The sequence below is a fragment of the Piliocolobus tephrosceles genome, chromosome 8 (assembly GCF_002776525.5).
Source record: "Piliocolobus tephrosceles isolate RC106 chromosome 8, ASM277652v3, whole genome shotgun sequence".
Classification (NCBI taxonomy): Eukaryota; Metazoa; Chordata; class Mammalia; order Primates; family Cercopithecidae; genus Piliocolobus; species Piliocolobus tephrosceles.
The window spans coordinates 36951919-36972560 of NC_045441.1; the positions used below are offsets into that span (position 1 = coordinate 36951919).

Genomic DNA, 20642 nt, shown 5'->3' on the forward strand with positions numbered 1-20642 from the left:
GGACCAGGAGCCTTTCCACTCATGAGGTTCTACCTGTGTGGCAAGTGGAAAGATATTGTTACCTTTATTTATAAACCGCATTGCTTATTTGTTAAAAAAAATCAACAGCAATGAGATGTATGCCGAAAATGGATGGACATCAATTAGTAACAAATAATAAAAAGCAGCTTATTGCTTTTGTTTGGGTCTTTCTTTTCCTTTGCTCTTTATTTTGATATTATTTGCTTACGAAGCAACATTATTCAAATGTTTATTTCAGATAATTTCAAATTTTCATTTGTAGGTTATGGAGCTTTGTGGCATTAATTCTTATAGAATTAATGAAAGAAACCGAGGAAGGTGACTGGATTCTCAGATCAGTCTTTTGTTTTAAAAAAAATAAAAATATTTTAAGTTCTGGGGTACATGTGCAGCATATGCAGTTTTATTACATAGATAAACGTGTGCCATGGTGGTTTGCTGCACCTATCAATCCATCACCTAGGTATTAAGCCCAGCATGCATTAGCTATTTTTCATAATGCTCTCTGTCTCCCACCCCATCCCCCAACAGGCTCCAATGTGTGTTGTTCCCGTCCTTGTGTTCATGCATTCTCATTGTTCAGCTCTCACTTGTAAGTGGGAATATGCAGTCTTTGGTTTTCTGTTCCTGCATTAGTTTTCTGAGGATAATGGCTTCTACCTCCATCCACGTCCTTGCAAAGGACATGATCTCCTTCGTTTTTATGGCTGCATGGTATTCTACGGTGTATCCATCTATCCAGTCTATCATTGGTGGGCATTTGGGTTGATTCTATGTTTTTGCTACTGTGAATAGTGCTGCAGTGAACATATGCTTACATGTATCTTTGGAATAGAATGATTGATATTCCTTTGGGTTTATACTCAGTAATGGGATTGCTGGGTCAAATTGTATTTCTGGTTCTAGATCTTTGAGGAATTGCCACCGCATCTTCCACAAAGGTCAACAATAAGTCTTAATATCTAGTGTAACCAGTATTTAACCATTGTGTTTACAAACTATAGTGTTAATGAAATCATTTTCATTGTTACCAAATCACAGTTTATATGATGACACATTTTAAGTTCAAACACAAGATCTGGAACATATCTCTTTCCCACTGGTGAGGCTTTCTGTTGGAGTGAGGGGGATGTAGGGGGAGCAAACACTCGTGTTTCCTAATTTATTTCTTTGTATAATTATCATTTTCAAAATTTTCACATAATCCTAAATCGAACACTTATGGATGGTTATTCTGTGAGTTTGTGCAGCTGCATCTCCCTTATATGTATGGATTATTTGTTAATGCAGTGTTCATATATTGCTAACACTTTTGTTCATACTTGTATAGAGATCATTGTGATTTCCTTAAAAATAGATGTAAAAATTATCACTGTTCTCAAGCAAGGAAAACTTTGAAAGGTAAATACCAGTAGATCTAATATCTCAAGAAGTATCTGCTTTGTTTTGATGGCTGTCTGAGAATATCAGTGAGTAGTTGGGATAGGGAAGACTTGGAACACAGAGCTAACCAAGGAGAAAAAAAGTTATTGGTATATGTTATGAAAAAGGGAATAACTTTTAATTGGATTTTTTCTTTATTTCACTGTACAGAATTTACAGAATATCTATGATGTCCTCAAGTGGGTCTTTACTATTTTTCCTCAATTCTGCCTTGGTCAAGGACTGATAGAACTCTGCTATAATCAGATCAAATATGACCTGACCCACAGCTTCGGCATTGATTCCTATGTGAGTCCCTTTAAGATGGACTTTCTGGGCTGGATCTTCGTGGAACTAGCCACACAGGGCACAATACTTCTTCTCTTGAGAGTTCTGCTACACTGGGACCTTCTGCAATGGCCAAGGTGGGTTCCTAAGGGCTCATTCTCAAGCTGCACTTACTCCTACAAAAAGAGAGGAAGAGAAAAATTCACCCTGGAGGTTATAAAACAGAAACTGTATCTGATCAGCATTATACATAGTTCTAATGTGTTAAGATTTTATTATTTTTTAAATGTTGATTGGTGTGAGTTACTGACACCAGGAAAGAAAATTTCAAAAGGTCAGGGGCCAAGCTGTGAGATAATGTTTCCAATTATTTGTCTCAGTGTATTTTCACTTTGAAATGGCTGAATTTCTCTGTTGCGTTGAAGCAGCTAAGGTAAATTTGGTTGATACCGCAATGATTATTTTTACGACTAAATGCCAAGAACTCGGGGAGCAGGAAGATAGGAAAATTCAGTACGGATGTCTGTATGTCCTTTGCTGGATCTTGTTGTTTACGCTGCTGTGTTCTCATCTTTGTCAGGTGAGATAGAAAGTCAGTAGCACGGGACATATGTAGACATGTAGATGTATAATGTGGTTTATACGCATGCATGCACACACATGCACACACATGCATTCCTACTACTATAAATAGGATTTAATGTGGCCTTGCAAGAATATCTGAAATATTGTCAGATAAAACATTTGAACTACATAAGGAAGCAATGTGTTTTCCTGTGGAGGGTCCACAATGGTATGACTTCCCCTCCTTACCCAAGTGGTCTGAATTCATTGGCCTGCTCTTTCCAAGAGCTATGTATTTCCTTTTGACCTCTACTTGAGGGAGGGATCCTTTTTGGAGAAATTACCAATTAAGACCATGTCACTAGAAATCTATTAAGGATTATAAAGACACATGATTAATGATTTATGGTGATCCCCTCATAGAATTATTTTTCCTTTCAGCCATTTCCTGACATATTTTGTTACATAACCCCTTTTAATAAAGGAAAGTAGGCACAATTTTGAATATAAATCCCAATGTGCTTTTGAATTGGGTACGTCACCCTGGAGTCTGCAGATTTCCAATAGCTGAGTGAACCTGGAGTAAAATGCGGAGTGCCTTTTAAACATAATTTGTTCTCTGATGTCCCTTACTAGTTTAGTGTATTTTAAAAACCTATAATGTAGGATCTCCCTTGGCAGATTTCAGGGTACTTCATTTTCCTATAGTATCAAAAGATTTTTCTTTAAAGAAAAAAGCTGTATTACCTTTACTTTCTAGAGTTGTAAGTATAAGTTGAATTGTATTTTAGAATAATGTCCTTGTTATCCACAGTAAAGAGTCAATTTTTTTCTCTGCATGAAGGTTACAGAGCATAGAAATTTAAGTGAATTTAGACATTAGTTGCTTACTACTGTTTTATGGATAACTGTCATAATGACTGCATGACCCAGTCAATTTACTTTTAAAACCCAGATCTAACTAAACCACTAATCATTGTTTGAAAGGTAAAGCCCAAGGTTCTTAGCAAGCCCCCCACCTCCCTGTCAAGTGTGGTGCCTTCTGCTCAGTGAAGGTGTCTGTGATCCCCCTTCCATCCCCACAGGGATATTTGTTGCCCTGACTCTGGGGCTGGGCTGATGACTTCTCAGTGTTTCTGTTACGCCCTCTTTCTCTATTAGGGCACATCTGTGTTGCTTTATAGTATTGATATACGACTCATAATTGAATCTTGGAAGAAAATAGGAAGACCCTGCCCTGTGCAACTGGGAATGGATAGATCCTGCCTTCCCAGCCTGAGCAGGGCCCCTGTCACCTGCACCCACTGCTGGACGTGAGTGCTGAGATCCCACTTCCTTGCTGTCCTTCCCTAACCTGCGCTGGCTCCTGTCCAGCTGTCCCACTGTCCTGCTGCTGGCCTTGGGTTGTTTGCCAAGAATTCAGGTTTCCATTAGGACCTGGACCCTAGTTCCTGCCTTTTCTGTCTCCTGCCTGGAGCTACACTTTTGCTTTCTATACCCTAGGTGCTGGCTGGGTTGGAACAGCCACACAGTTCAGATGTGAGATATGCTGTATATCTGGAAAATCCTGCTATACTTAGGTCCCATCTGAATTCTTCCTATTTAATATAGAGATCATTGGTTAGTCATTTTCAGTTAGAGGATACCTAAGTGGCACATTTCTGGGCATAGTTGGATTCCTGTATTAGGACACTGGATTGTTGTGAGTGGGTGGATCAGAAGTAACCTCAGTCAATTGTCTCCACCAGCCAGAATGCCTTGAGGAGATGTAAATGAATGTGCACACCTGGGCCCCTTCCTGGAACTCTGCAATGAGAAGCTCTGGGGTGAGACCCAGGAGCTGTTCATAAAGCTTCCTCGGTAATCCTCCTGAGGAGAGGGTGAGCAAGCTGATGTGGGTTGCTGTGAGTACTGCTCTGCCAGGCAGGAGGGAATACAGGTGGCACAGCTTCCTGTTGGAGTGTGAAGACCTCTGGAAGTCCAGGACAGGGGGAAAGGTCAATAAACACACCTTCATCTGGGGAAGGGAAATAACATTCAAGCAGAAAAGTGTAAAATTCAATGAATTTTCACAAATTGAACACACTATGTAACCCCCTCTCACTAATAAACTGAATACTACCAACACTTCAGATGGCCTGTCATAAACTTTTCCATTAATAGCTGCACCCTAGGTAACTGCAATCCTTATTTTTATTTTTATTGATTCATTTTTCATGCCTTTGAACTTTATATAAATGAGGTCATATAAGATAGAACTCTGAGTGTCTAGCTATTTTTCTCATCATCTATGTTCTGTGTAGAATAAATTATATATTTGTCAAATGGTGATTTCAGGTGTGGAAAAATAATAAAGAAAAGTTGCTAGGGATACTGGGAGCTTGCCATGGATATTGGATTTTATTTTTGATACCTTTTTTATTTTGCAATAGTGTAATAATCAGAAGAAGTTGTAAAATTATTATCGAATGTTGCTAATGTACCTTACACCTAGCTTCTCCCAATGATAATATAATGATATACTATGTGGCAATTTACACTGTCAAAGCCAGGTAATTGATTTTGGTTATGATACTCACTCAGTGGTTATCATTAAAATATAATCATTAAATATATTTTAAATGACTAATATTTTAAATATATTTTAATAATTAAAATGTTGGCATATTATAGTTTGCAGGGGAAATTGAAATTTATTTGAAAGTCAAATGTGTCATATTGGAAATTATAAAGATTAAAAAGTGAGCAGCTCAGATTTAGAGAAAATAAGAGTTGAAAATGAAGTTTGCATTACTCTGATAGATACTTATTGAATACTTATTGCAAAGTATTGTGCAAGTGCTGGTTACATAATCCTTTTATATGATTCAACATATACTATAAACTTACAATGTTTGAGTACTTTTATATGCAGTCTACTTTATTAAATGGCTCTTTCAGTAAAAGTGCTTATTAGGTAAATGCCTTATAATAATTTTGTGATAAGCTATTTTGACATTTAGTATAAAAGTCTGGTATGACTTTATTATTCATAAAATTAAAAACTAGCTGTAGTTTAGTGTCAATCCATTTCGGTATCTTTTAGGAACATGTATATTTCATTTATGTTAGACAATAAAAATGGATTCTTGCCTGATAATCAGGATGGCAGAACTTGGGTGCTCTGGACAAAGCTAATTGTGCAGAAGTCCAAAGGCAGTATCTTCCATTATTTACAAATCTCTGACCCTTTTCCCTCTTCTAGACTATTCCGGTATCATGTGCCAGGTGTGAATTCCCTCTGATTTCATCTTCCCAGGGGTCAATCTACTCTCCAAGGCATAGTCAAATCTTCTAAGGATATAGATGTTGAAAAAGAGGAAATGAGGGTGTTTGAAGGAAGGACCAGTGGAGACATTCTTGTGTTACACAACCTTAGTAAACACTATCGACGCTCTTTCCAGAAGATTATTGCTGTGCAAGATATTAGTTTGGGCATACCAAAAGGAGAGGTAATGAAGCTTCTATTTTTAGTCTTCTTCTGTTGTGAACCTGTGCAACTCTAATTGCTGATCTGCTTGTGTTATTCTCAGAATATTTGAAATCAGAGCCAAAAATAGCCTTCAAATTTTGGAAATTCCTACAAAATCAGTAGGAGCAGAACCAAAAGAAGGTCTGTTGACTATTTCATAGTTAAAAACTTGGCTGATTGATAGGATTTATTTCGTTTTATAATTTTAAAAATTTCATGTGATTGCATAGTTTTAATTATGCCTTGGGCTATGGGATAACTTTTTGCTGAGGAAATTTTTCTTTTAATCTAATTAAGGACCACTTTTATCTCTTACTGGGACATCAATACTCTAACCAATTAAGCCAATCTGGCAAAATGCTACTCTGAAAAGGTAAAGAACACTCACCTACCGTAGCAATAGCTCAGGAAGTTTTTTTTCACAGGTAAGACATTAATTCTAGTTATAATGTTCAATCAGAACTGACAGAAGTCATATAAATTGTTCCTGATTTCAGCTTAATGTGTAAAGGGAAATCAGTTCTGGAAGTGATTGCCTTCAATTAACTGTTAAAAATAAAAGAGCACCTTGCATTCATATTGTTCCCAGCTCCTGAGAAATTCAAAATAGGTTATATTGTTATCTGATTGGTATTTATGTTCTACTTGTGATCTGACAGTAGGTGTCTCAGATATGAGTATTCTGAGGTAAAGAGAAGCCAAGAAACCAATCCGAAGTAATGCAGGCTTATTCTTACTCTCTGAACTATGATTTCTGGTAGATCAGGACAAAATGTTAAGAAAGAATTTTTTTTTTTTTTTCTTAGTAGTTGTTAGCTTCTGCTCTAAGACTGGCTATGCAATCTTACCCATCTTATTGAACTATTTTTTTAACCCTTGCTTTAAAATTCATGATTATTTAGAGTTTTGCCAGTACCTTTCCATGGTAGTTTGAAGCAAAGGAGTGTGGGGGGGCCAAAGTTCACTGAAAATCAACTGACAAAAGACAGATTAACAGGAAAAAGACTTATGAATTTATTTGATTATAGTTTTACGTGCTACAAGAGCAGCTCAGATTTAGAGAAAATAAAAGTTGAAAAGAAGATCGAAAGATACAGGGAAATTGTCTATTTTTATGCTTAGGTTCAACCAAATACGGACAGCCATGTAGAAATATGGCTGGACAAAAAGAGTATGACCCAGTTAATGCTCTTAGACTGAGAGGGGAAGCCCAGCAAGGCCTCTCTGTTTTGATGCTTTTTTTTTTTTTTGAGTTACTATCTAGATGTTTTATTTTTATTTTTTAAAATTTTATTTTAAGTTCTGGGATACATGTGCAGCACGTGCAGTTTTGTTACATAGTTATAAACATGTGCCATGGTGGTTTGTTGCATCTGTCAATCTGTCACCTAGGTATTAAGCCCCACATGCATTAGCTGTTTATCCTGATGCTCTCCCTCCCCCCATCCTCCTGACAGGCCCTAGTGTGTGTTGTTCCCCTTCCTGTGCCCACGTGTTCTCACTGTTCAGCTCCCACTTATAAGTGAGAACAGGTGGTGTTTGGTTTTCTGCTTCTTCCTTCTGGGTGTGGGGCAGGACCCTGTCTGGAATGCAGGTCTGTCTTCTTATGACCTACAGTCAAACAAGGTAGATCAGATAACTTCTTTAGGGCTAATATTTGCACTGAAAAATACGTAAGTGGGGAGAAGTTAGGGTAATATTTTTAGGTTTTATGGCTGGCTTTGAGGAAAAGAGGTTCTAGTTTCATTGACCACCTCAGGGGAGAAAGAGGGGCCAGAGACAGCAGGGCAGGGAAGGTCAGAGAAAAACTTTTGATTCTGAGGCTGCCTTTGAGGCTGTCACTTTGGGGTATTATTTTCTGAGTCCCAACAGGGCTAAGAGAGAAACTTGTAAAACATTGATAAGAATGATGCTCCAGGTATCTTAAATGATCCAAGATGCCATTTAAAGTTGCATTTTATTCTCTTAAGCTCTTATAAGCATTACAGTTTAATGACCTAGATGGAGAGTGCTATGCAAGAGTCTGTGGAAAATACAGAAATGACTAAGATACAGTCCTGTGTTGTTTAACAATGGGGATATAGTCTGAGAAATGTGTCATTGGGTGATTTCATTATATAATATACTTTCACAAGCCTACATGGCACAGCCTATGATACACCTAGGCTGTATGGTATAGCCCATTCTTCCTATGCTACAAATCTATATAGCATGTGCTGAATACTGTAGGCAATTGTAACATAATGGCAAGTATTTGTGTAGCTAAACAGAGAAAAGGTATAGTTAAAATATGGTATTGTCATCTTGTAAGATGACCATTGTATATGCAGTTCATCATTGCCTGAACTGTCATCGACTATATGTCCTTCTCCATCTAGAAATTAATAATCAATTAGGAAACAAAATATCATAAGCATATACTATGTTACATGGGAGCATGAGCATTGTCCCAAGGCAGGGACAATGATATAATAATATAATATTTTTTGGAAGCCACAGCATCATAATAATTATTATCCTCCCAATTTCATTTTTGTATATATTAAAGCATTTTCTAAAAATAACTGAAAGGTACATGAGTGGTATTGTCTTCAGTGCTGTCAGTCCAGAGAGGGTGGCTGGGCAGGCAGGGAAGGAAAGGTGGGAGGACAGGGTATGTGGGGAGAACTTTATTAAAAAGGTAGTTTATAGCTAAGCCTTAAAGCATTGGTAGAATTTGGATAGCTGATGGTGGTGTACCCTGGGACATGGACAGGGTAGGCCTGGAGGGAGACGGACTCACATTGCAGATGGTGGGAGAGATGCAGGGGAAGTGGGGAAAACACGGTAAGTGAAGCAGGTGGCAACTCAGGGCAGTTGTGAAATCCAGAGGTCCAAAACAGGGTTATGTGATGGTTAGGTGGTGCTTGGTGGCAGAAAATCCAGAAGCAGTCACTTTCCAAGATTTGAGAAGCCAGGAAGCCAATTTGTATCCGTAGATCGCAGCTCCTAGCCATCAGAAAATAGCTGTCTTGGAAGGAGATTGACAGAACCAGAGAGACACAGTCACCAAGGTGGACTCTCAGGCACAGTATATGCTGAGGCACATAAAAGAGACAAAGTGTAGAAAAGACAGCAAGAAGACCATTTTTCACGTTGGCTGTAAGGCAAGATTGGATCAAGAACTGAGTTGACTCTATGCTCAATGTTCAGAATATAGAATTAATATCAGAATTAGCCTAGACTCTGAGTTACGAGTGAATTTACAGGAATTTACAGCCTCTTCAATGGAAAAATAAGGTACATAAGAAAGCTGTGAGCACTACACACACACACACACACACACACACACACACACACACATATACAGTAGAAGATGGAATATTTTAAGAAAATACTTTAAAATATATAAAAATGAAATCAGAATAATAATTATAATGATGTGACTTCCAAATAACATTGTATTATCTCTGTATAATTTGGGATAGTTGGCATTTACTCTCATCCTCTTGAGTTTTCCACACATGAATTTATTGTCTGTAAATTACTGCTGAAATTCTTATACCACTCAAGTGCCATGACGATTTTGAGAGGACTTTGTAATCTATACAGTGTTTTATACAATATTGTCATTTTAAAACTCCACAAATAACACAAACCAACAAAGTCAACCCAGAGTTGGCTAAAAGCAAGTGCTGTTTCTAATATAATTTTGATTTTATTTAACTTGTTCTATTTATTTAGCTTGTTTGATTGAGTGTGCTTTACTTAACTTTGTTTCCTCTTAGTGCTTTGGACTTCTAGGGGTGAATGGAGCTGGGAAGAGCACGACTTTCAAAATGCTGAATGGTGAAGTTTCTCCAACTTCAGGACATGCTATCATCAGGACTCCCATGGGGTAAGATCCAGATTTCATCACGTTTGCTGCTTAAAGAGATAACAAGCCCAGAGAACCCCCAGCATTCCCTGAGTCCTGTGGAATAAAATTTGAAAACATCATTTTCCTCCAAATTTACCTTCCAATTTCTTTGAAGGGGGAAAACGTTTCCAAATATGAATGAACTGAGCTCAGTAATTCCAGCTGGAGTAAAGGGTCAAGGAGGTCTTATCACAGAGTAGCCAAAGGCAGACCTCCCTGGGACGTATCAGAGTGGATTGGAAGTGCCCAGCTCCTCTCTGCACATGCAACTAAGGGGAGCAGGAAATGACAAAGGGGTGGTTCTTCTTTATTATCCTCTGGATAAAGCTTCAGATATTCCCATCACCCTAAGTGGCCAGATGGTTTCCGTCTTTTTACCACCCAGACTTCCTCTTTCAGGTGATCATGACTCCTTCAGGGTGGGGCAGTGAACACATTAAAAACCAAGAAAGCCGCCTCTAGAGGAGTAGGCAAGATGTTTATTCCCCTTGCTCTAACATATGTGAGGTCCCTGGGCACCCTGCACACTCAGAGGCTGCCTGAGGCCAGATGACCCCTACAGGCTCTGTGGGTAACATGCATTCATGTACTCCTGTATGTCATTCTTACCTCAGTCCTGTTTCACAGGGATTCTTCACCTCCTTCTAAACTGTGTGCTTGGTTGGGAACATTCAGGGCATAGTGCCTTCATGCCCCTTTCTGCACCTGTATGGTAGCATGTCTTCCCTTTTCCCCTGCTCTGATCAGGACTAATGTTAATGAGTTTTCTCTCTACTGCAAGAAGTAATCCCCTGCTCTAAACCTCTCTGTGCTCAATTTGCTCTTTGATTTGTGTGCTGTCAAGTTTACCCTAACAGCAAACTGGGCTCAATATCACAAACTAAAATCTTAGATCTTTAATTTCCCAGGCAGTTTCTGGCGATTCGTTCTCCACACACCGCTTCTGTGCTGTGCCTCCTTATATGGATGTCCTCATATCGCATTCTGTTTTCAGTACTCTGTTACAAGGCCCCAGGCATCTATCTTTCTTTTTTCCCACTACAGCAAACTCATTGTAACTTGATGGGTAGTCAAATTCACAGCTGTATTTATGAATTTAAACCCAGCACCCACCAGCCAACAGGTTGAGACCCAACCTCCAGCTTTCTGTTCAGTTTCTGATCCAGAGAGTGGTTAGATGTTGTCGACACTAGTTTTGCAGCAATGAATATGGCACATAAAAATCGATTAAGCACTGTTCTGTGGATGTAAAGAAAGAACTGTAAAGCGTTGTGTCTACAATTTCTCACTGGAATTTTAATTGACTTTATGTTGCATTTATAAATTAATTTGGAAAGAACTAACATTTAACAATTTTTTTACAATAACTTGCTAAAATAAATAGAATTCTTTTGTAAAAGTATTTTAATTAATCCTTATATTCTATTAGAAGAGAATGCTCTTATCAGTAATTAATGAGATATTTTTCTACACTTTATAGTAATGTCTCTTTTTTAAATTTTATTTTTTATTCCAATAGGTTTTTGGGGAGCAGGTGATGCTTGGTTATATGAATAAGTTCATTAGTGGTGATTTCTGAGATTTTTGTGCACCCATCACCTAAGCAGTGTACACAATACCCAATGTGTAATCTTTTATCCCTCACTCCCCTACCAGCCTTTCTCCCAAAGTCCCCAAAATTAATTGTATCATACTTAAAATGCATTGTATCATTCTTTTGCCTTTGTGTGTTAATAGCTTAACTCACAATTATGAGTGAGAATATAAGAATGTTTGGTTTTTCATTCCTGAGTTACTTCACTTAGAATAATAGTCTCCAGTTCCATCCAGGTTTCTGCGAATGCCATTATTTAGTTCCTTTTTGTGGCTGAGTAGTATTTCATGGTGTATATATATGTATATATGCACATACATACATATATATCATAATTTCTTTATCCACTTGTTGATTGGTGGGCATTTGGGCTGATTTCGTATTTTTGCAATTGCAAATTATGCTGCTATAAACATGTGTCTGCAAATATCTTTTTCATATAATGACTTTTTTTCCTCTCGGTAGATACCTAGTAGTGGGATTCCTGGATCAAACAGTAGATCTACTTTTAGTACTTTAAGGAATCTCCACACCGTTTTCTGTAGTGGTTGTACTAGTTTACATTCCCACCAATAGTGTAAAAGTGTTCCCTTTTTACCACATCCATGCCAACATCTATTATTTTGATTTTTTGATTATGGCCATTCTTGCAGGAGTGAAGTGGTACCACATTGTGTTTTGATTTGCATTTCCCTGATAGTTAGTGATGTTGCGCATTTTTCATATGCTTGTTAGTCATTTGTCTGTCTTCTTTTGAGAATTGTCTATTCATGTCCTTAGCCCACTTTTTGATGGTATTTGTTGTTTCTTTCCTGCTGATTTGTTTGAGTTCTTTCTAGATTCTGGATCTTAGTCTTTTGTCAGATGTATAGATTGTGAAGATTTTCTCCTACTCTGTGGGTTGGCTGTTAACTCTGCTGATAGCTTATTCAGCTGTGCAGAAGCTTTTTAGTTTAATTAAGTCCCATCTGTTTATCTTTGTTTTTGTGGCATTTGCTTTTTGGTTCTTGGTCATGAAGTCTTTGCCTAAGCCAATGTTTAGAAAGGTTTTTCTGATCATGTATTCTAGAATTATTATGGTTCCAGGTCTTAGATTTAAGTCTTTGATCCACCTTGAGTTGATTTTTGCATGAGGGGAGAGACGAGGATCCAGTTTCATTCTTCAATATGTGGCTTGCTAATTATCTCTGCACCATTTGTTGAATATAGTGTCCTTTCCCCTCTTTATGTTTTTGTTTGTTTGTTTGTTTGCTTTGTCAAAGATCAGTTGGCTGTAAGTGTTTGGCTTTATTTCTGGGTTATTGATTCTGTTTCATTCATGTTCCTATTTTTATACAAGTACCATTCTGTTTTGGTGTCTGTGGCCTTATAGGATAGTTTGAATTTAGGTAATGTGATGCCTCCAGGTTTGTTCTTTTTGCTTAGTAATTGCTTTGGCTATGTGGGCTTCTTTTTGGTTCCATATGAATTTTAGGATTTTTTTTCTAGTTATGTGAAGAATGATGGTGGTATTTTGATGGAATTCCATTGAAATTGTTGATTGCTTTTGACAATATGGTAATTTTCACAATATTGATTCTGCCCATCCATGAGCATGGGATGTGTTTTGATTTGTTTGTGTCATCTATGATTTTTTTCAGCAGTGTTTTTTACTTTTCCTTGTAGAGGTCTTTCACCTCCATGTTTAGGTATATTCCCTTTTTTTTTTTTTTTGCAACTATTATAAAAGGAGTTGAACTCTTGATTTGATTCTCCATTTGATTGCTCTTGGTGTATAGCACAGCTACTGTTTGTGTACATTAATTTTGTGTCCTGAAACCTTGCTGAATTTATTTACTAGTTGTAGGAGTTTTTTGGATGAGTCTTTAGGGGTTTCTACATATACAATCATATCATCAGCAAATAGCGACAGTTTGACTTCCTCTTTACCAATTTGGATGCCCTTTATTTTTTTCTCCTGTGTGATTGCTCTGACTAGGACTTCCAGTACTACATTGAATAGAAGTGGTGAAAGTGGGCATCCTTGTCTTGTTCCAGTTCTCAGGGGGAATGCTTTCAGCTTGTCCCCATTCAGTATAACATTGGTTGTGGGTTTGTCATAGATGGCTTTTATTACCTTAAGTTACGTCCCTTCTATGCCTATTTTGCTGAGGATTTTAATCATAAAGAATGCTGGATTATGTCAAATGCTTTTTCTGCATCTATTGAGATGATCATGTGAATTTTCTTTTTAATTCTGTTTATGTGCTCTATCACATTTATTGGCTTGCATATGTTAAATCAACCCTGCATCTCTGGTATCAAACACATTTGACCATGATGGATTATCTTTTTGATATGCTTTTGGATTCAGTTAGCTGGTATTTTTATGAGGATGTTTTCATCTATGTTCATTAGGGATATTGGTGTGTAGTGTTCTTTTTTTGTTTTATCCTGTCCTGATTTTGGTATTAGGGTGACACTGACTTCATAGAGTGATTTAGAGAGGATTCCCACTTTCTCTATCCTGTGGAATAGTGTCAATAGGATTGGTCCCAATTCTTCTTTGAATGCCTGATAGAATTCAGCTATAAATTCGTCTGGTCCTGGATTGTTTTTGTTGGGAAGTTTTTTTATTATAATTTCAATCTCACTGCTTGTTATTGGTCTGTTCAGAGTTTCTGTTTTTTCCTGGTTTAATCTAGGAGGATTATATATTTCCAGGAATTCATCCATCTCCTTCAGGTTTCCCAGTTTATGTGTGTGAAGGAGTTCATACTAGAATTGAGTAATATTTTTTATTTCTGTAGTATCAGTAATAATATCTCCTGTTTAATTTGTAATCGAGCTTATTTGAATCTTCTCTCTTCTTTTCTTGGTTAATCTTGCTAATGGTCTATCAATTTTATTTGTATTTTCAGATAACCAGGTTTTCATTTATCTTTTGCATTTTTTTGTTTACATTTCATTTAATTCTGCTCTGATCTTCGTTATTTCTTTTCTTCTTCTGGGTATGAGTTCGTTTGTTTCTCTAGGTCTTTGAGATGTGACTTCAGATTGGCTGTTTGTGCTCTTTCAGATGTTTTGATGTAGGCATTTATGGTTATGAACTTTCCTTTATCACTGCCTTTGCTGTATCCCAGAGGTTGTGATAGGTTGTGTCACTATTATCATTCTGTTCAAATAATTTTTGAATGTTAATCTTGATATCATTGTTGACCCAGTGATCATTCAGGAGTAGGTTATTTAATTTCCATGTATTTGCATGGTTTTGAGGGTTCCTTTGGAGTTGATTTCCAATTTTATTCTGCTGTGGTCTGAGAGAGTACTTAATATTATTGTGATTTTCTTAAATTTACTCAGACTTGTTTTGTCCTTATCATATGGTTTATCTTGGAGAATGTTCCATGTGCTGATGAATAGAATGTATATTCTGTAGCACATGAATGTTCTGTAATCAACTGCTGAGTCCATTTGTTTTAGGGTATAGTTTAATTCCATTGTTTCTTTGTTGACTTTATGTCTTGATGACCTGACTAGTGCTGACAGTGGAGTATTAAAGTCCCCCACTATTATTGTGTTGCCATCTATCTCATTTCTTAGGTCTAGTAGTAATTGTTTTATAAATTTGGGAGCTCCAGTGTTAAGTGCTTATATGTTTAGGATTGCGATATTTTCTTGTTGGGCTAGTCCTTTTGTCACTATATAGTGTCCTTCTTTGTCCTTTTTTAACCACAGTTGTTTTAAAGTTTGTTTTGTCTATATAAGAATTGCTACTCCTGCTTGCTTTTGGTGTCCATTTGCATGGAATATCTCTTTCCACCCCTTTACCTTAAGCTTATGTGCATCCTTATGTGTTAGGTGAGTCTCCTGAAGATAGCAGAAATTTGGTGGATGAATTCTTATCTATTCTGTCATTCTGTATCTTTTAAGTGAAGCATTTAAGCCATTTACATTTAATGTTAGTATTAAGATGTGAGGTACTATTCTGTTTACCATACTCATGTTATGTCCAGACTGTTTATTCCCCGAAGAAGACCACCAGAGTCCAGAGTCAAAGCCAAGCGGCAAGGATCTTTACTGCAAGTTCGAACTTGGTCCCTCCACTTCACAGCTTACAAGAGGGCCCCGAACAATGCGTGTGCTCGCTTTTTATAGCCCGATGTAAACAGGACTTGTAAGGTTACAGAGGAACAAGGGAATTCTTTAGGTTACAGCATTACAATTGGTTAACATATTAAGTTATACATTTAACAGTTTTCTATTGGTTCCCGTGCTTTCAGTAAACCTACAAATGGCTGTGTCCTTATCCCGGACTTTCTAGGTGGTGTTTTAAAGTTGAGATATATGGTGGGACGTGTTTGTACTGGGCTCAGGAAGTTGAGAGATATATGGTGTTTGTACTGGGCCCAGGAAGTTGAGAGATATATGGTATTTGTACTGGGCCTAGGAAGTTGAGAGATATATGGTAGTCTCTGAGTTGAGAAATGTGTTTGTGTTCAGCCTTGGGCTGAGGAATGTGCCTGATTTCTTTCACTATTTGTTGCCTGAATGTCTTGTTTGTTTGTTTATTTTCATTGTGCTATTGTAATATAGGTCCTGTGAGTGACATTTATGCTTTTAATAGGTTCTATTTTGGTGTATTTTGAGGATTTGCTTTAAGATTTAGAGCTTGTTTTAGCAGTTCTTGTAGAGCAGGGCTGGTAGTGGCGAATTGTCTCAGCATTTGTTTGTCTGGAAAAGACTGTATCTTTCCTTCATTCATGAAGCTTAGTTTTGCTGGATACAAAATTCTTGGCTGATAATTATTTTGTTTAAGGAGGTTAAAAATAGAACCCCAATCTCTTCTAGCTTGCAGGGTTTCTTCTGATAAATCTGCTATTATTCTGATCGCTTTTCCTTTTTAGGTTACCTGATTTTTTGCCTCATAGCTCTTAAGATTCTTTCCTTTGTCTTTACTTTAGATAACCTGATGACTATGTGCTTATTTGCCTTGTTTTGAGGGTTCTTTAAAACCTAGTTGATGATCTTTTTCAGTGAATTTCCCAGTATTTGAATGTCTAGATCTCTAGCAAGGTCAGAGAAGTTTTTCTTGATTATTCCCTCAAATATGTTTTACACACTTGTAGATTTCCCTTCTTCCTTGGGAAAACCAATTATTCTTAGGTTTTGATGTTTAACATAATCCCAAACTTCTTGGAAACTTTGTTCATTTTTAAAAATTCTTTTTTTTTTTTTTTTGTCTTTGATGAATTGGATTAATTAGAAAGCTCTGCCTTTGAGCTGGGAAATTCTTGCTTCTGCTTTTCCAGTTCTATTGCTGAGATTTTCCAGTGCCTGTTGCATTTCTCTAAGTGTGTTTTGATTTCCGGAAGTTGTGATTTTTTAAAATTTATGCTATCTATTATACTGGAGATTTTTCATTCCATGTCCTGTATTATATTTTTGATTTATTTAAGTTAGAGTTCATCTTTTCCTGGTTCCTCCTCAGTTAGCTTAATAATCAATCTTCTAAATTATTTTTCTGGCAATTCAGAGATTTTGTTTTGGTTTCGATCCATTGATGGTGAGCTGATGTGATCTTTCAGGGGTGTTAAAGAATTGTGTTTTGTCATATTACCAGAATTGTTTTTCTGGTTTCTCCTCATTTCAGTAGACTATGTCAGAGGGAAGATCTGGGACACTAGCTGCTGTTTAGATTCTTTTGTCCCACAGGGTGCTCCCTTGATGTGCTGCTCTCCCCCTTCCCCTAGGAATGGGGCTTCCTGAGAGCCCAACTGCAGTGATTGTTTTTACCCTTCTGGATCTAGCCACCCAGCAGAGCTACCAGGCTCCAGGATGGTATTGGGAAGTGTCTGTAAAGAGTCCTGTGATGTGATCCATCTTCAGGTCTTTCAGCTGTGGATACCAGCTCCTGCTCAGGTGGAGGTAACAGGGGAATGAAGTGGGCTCTGTGAGGTTCCTTGGTTGTATTTTTGTTTAGTGTGCTGGTTTTGCATTGGTTGGCCTCCAGCCAGGAGGTGGTGCTTTCAAGAGTGTGTCAACTGCCCTTGTGGAAGAAGGATCAGGTGGTGGGTGGGGCCACAGGGTTCCCAAGAGATTATGTCCTTTGTCTTCAGCTACCAGGGCATGTAGAGAAGGACCGTCAGATGTGGGCAGAGTTAGGTGTGTCTGAGCTCAGACTCTCCTTGGGTGGGGCTTGCTGTGGCAGCAGTGGGGGATGGGGGTGTGGTTTTCAGGCTGGTGGATTTATGTTCCTCAGGGAATTATGGCTGCCTCTGCTGAGTCACACAGGTTGCCAGGTAAGTGGGGGTACGCTGGCAGTCACAGGCCTTATCCCACTGCCATACAGCCTGCAGTCCTAAAGATGGGTCTCACTCCCACCATGGCCCTCCCAACAGCACCAAGTCAATTTCCGGGCAGTTGGTGACCAGGACTGAGAACTTGCCCCAGAGAACTCAGCCTTCCTGCTGAGAAAGCAAGTGGACTCATGGTTTTCCCATGTCTCATTGAGCTAGCAGTGGTGATCCAGTTCCTTCAAAGGGTCTGTGGATTCTCTCAGCTTTCCTGGTATGTTCCTAGGGTAATTCTTGTAGCAAAAGTTCATGATATGAGTATGCACATGTGGCTCTGTCTGTTCTGAGCAGGAGCTGCAGGCTAGCCCTGCCTCCTATCCCTCTATGGTAACATCTCTGATTCTCATTCTCCTTATTACTTTTCCTAGAACTATCAAAACAATGTGAAATGACAATGCATTTTCTCATTTAATGGTGATATTTCTATTTATGAAATATGAGGGATTGAAAATTGTCTATGAATTTTCATCTAATGTAGGCATTATTTTGTTTGCAATTTTATAAAAAGTTCTTATAAGAATATTTTAAATTTATCACTTTAAGGCCGTGCACAGTGGCTCATACTTGTAATCCCAGCACTATGGGAGGCCAAGGTGGGGGATCACCTGAGGTCAGAGGTTCAAGACCAGCCTGGCAAACATGGTGAAACCCCATCTCTACTAAAAATACAAAAATTAGGTGGGTGTGGTGGTTATGTGCCTGTAATCCCAACTACTCGGGAGGCTGAGGTGGGAGAATCACTTCAACTCTGGAGGCGAAGGTTGCAGTGAGCCGAGATCACACCACTGAACCTCAGCCTGGGTGACAGAGTGAGACTCCATCTCAAAAAAAAAAAAAAAAAAAAAAAAAAAAATTATAACTTTAACATATATAAAGTTGCATGTATTTTCTAGTTCTTTTCCTTTTGAAAAATTTGTTATGAATAGGAGATTCTTGATTATCCATCTGTCCTTAGCTTTCCATGATGAATTTTTATTTTTGTTAGATTTTTAATATTTTTTGTTAAATTTCATATGCTAAGTCTATATAGATTTTATATTTATTATTAAAAAGAAAAATTAATTTGTTGAAAACTTCATTTTCAGTTTTTGCTATTAAATATTTTGCATTTTTGTAATTTTGACAATTTATGTTTCCTTAGAAACTCATTAATTTAATTTAAAATTGCAAATTACTTATACAGGGTTATTACTATGGTTCTCTGAAAATGTGTATTTCCTTTCTATACATATATCTGTATATTTGTGTTTTATTTCTATAGTTTTACTTTCTAGATTCTGATTTTATTTTTAAAAGGATGATATTTAATTTACTTAGAAATTCAAATTATTTTTACTTTTCAAATTTATCAAACTTTGTCATTCTTCTTAACCCCCCACCATGCTTTTCTCAATCTAGTTTTGTTGTTTTACTTCTAACTTTTTGATTTAAGTGATTTTTGTGTTTTTCATCTTAAAATAAAAAATCAAATTATGAAGACCATCAATATGCTTTTTTGTACAGCTTTTACCTTGATCCTAAAAACATAATAAGTGACATTACTGTTGTTATTCTCTAAATGATACTAGAAATAAATTTTCAGTGTAACAAAATAAATAGCACTCCAACATGAATTTTCTCAGCAAGGTAATTTTACTTCTATAGAAGGATGCATCTCCCAGATGAAGCAATGGCGAGAGCACACCTGAACATGGGAGGGGAAAGAGTTTTTATCCCTGACACAGGTAGCCCTTACTGCTGTGTCATTCCCTTATTGGTTAAGTTTGGACCACACAGTCTAGGCTAATTCCTATTGGCAATTTTAAAGATAGCAGGGGTATGAGGCAGAGTGGCGGGGTGAGCTGTTTTGGTGGGAAAGACAGTTACGGAACAGATGATTAAAGGTGACTCAGGTCAGAGCAGGTGACCAGGGGTGACTCAGGATGAAGCAGGTGATCAGAGGTGACTCAGGATGGAACAGGTGACCAGAGTGCCTCAGGATGGAGCACGTGACCAGGGGTGACTCAGGACTGAGCAGGTGACCAGGGAAACAGATGTGAACTACTGATTATAACTGGTGGGGAGGTTGTTTACTGAAATTAGGGGCACGGAGATGAGGAGAATGAGGAAGTTAAACTTTAAAATGAAGATCATAGAACTGAACATACTAACATACTGATTCTTTGAAGAGAAACTTAGAACTCACTGTATTTAACAATGACATATACAATTTTAATACAGTATTTTTATCAAAACTTTAGAAGACTTTTTTCAGATGCTCATTATCTTCTTTTTCTTTCTCTTTCTTTCTTTTCTTTCTTTCTTTCTTTCTTTCTTTCTTTCTTTCTTTCTTTCTTTTCCTTCTTCTTCTTCTTCTTCTTCCTCTTCTTCTTCTCCTTCTCCTTCTCCTTCTTCTCCTTCTCCTTCTTTTTTTTTTTTGATAGTGTTTTGCTCTAGCACCCAGGTTGGAGTGCAGTGGCACGATCTCAGCTCACTGCAACCTCTGCCTCCCGAGTTCAAGAGATTCTCCTGCCTCAGCCTTCTGAGTAGCTGGGATTACAGGTGCCTGCCACCACATCCAACTACATTTTGTATTATTAGTAGAGATGGGCTTTTACCATGTTGGCTAGGCTGCTCTCGAACTGCTGACCTCAGATGATCCACCCACCTCGACCTCCCAAAATTCTGGGATTACAGGTGTGAGTCATTGCACCCAGCCTATCTTATTTCTTCCTTCAATGTTTTTACAAAATAATTTTAAGGACTTTTTTGAAGTTCAATTTACATATGAAAAAGAACATCCAATGACTTTTCTTTTTTTTTTTTTTTATTATACTTTAAGTTCTAGGGTACATGTGCATAACGTGCAGGTTTGTTACATATGTATACATGTGCCATGTTGGTGTGCTGCACCCATCAACTTGTCAGCACCCATCAATTCATCATTTATATCAGGTATAACTCCCCAATGCAATCCCTCCCCCCTCCCCCCTCCCCATGATAGGCCCCAGTGTGTGATGTTCCCCTTCC

The 20642-nt window shown here is 37.7% G+C and overlaps 1 protein-coding gene across 1 annotated transcript in view; it reads left to right on the forward strand.

Annotated features, from left to right (window-relative positions):
- ABCA13 (ATP binding cassette subfamily A member 13) overlaps positions 1-20642 on the forward strand; it is a 514497-nt gene that overhangs the window by 376157 nt on the left and 117698 nt on the right. The window contains 3 exon segments of the mRNA XM_023226480.1: positions 1615-1868; positions 5594-5786; positions 9574-9683. Coding sequence (XP_023082248.1) covers positions 1615-1868; positions 5594-5786; positions 9574-9683 — 557 coding nt within the window.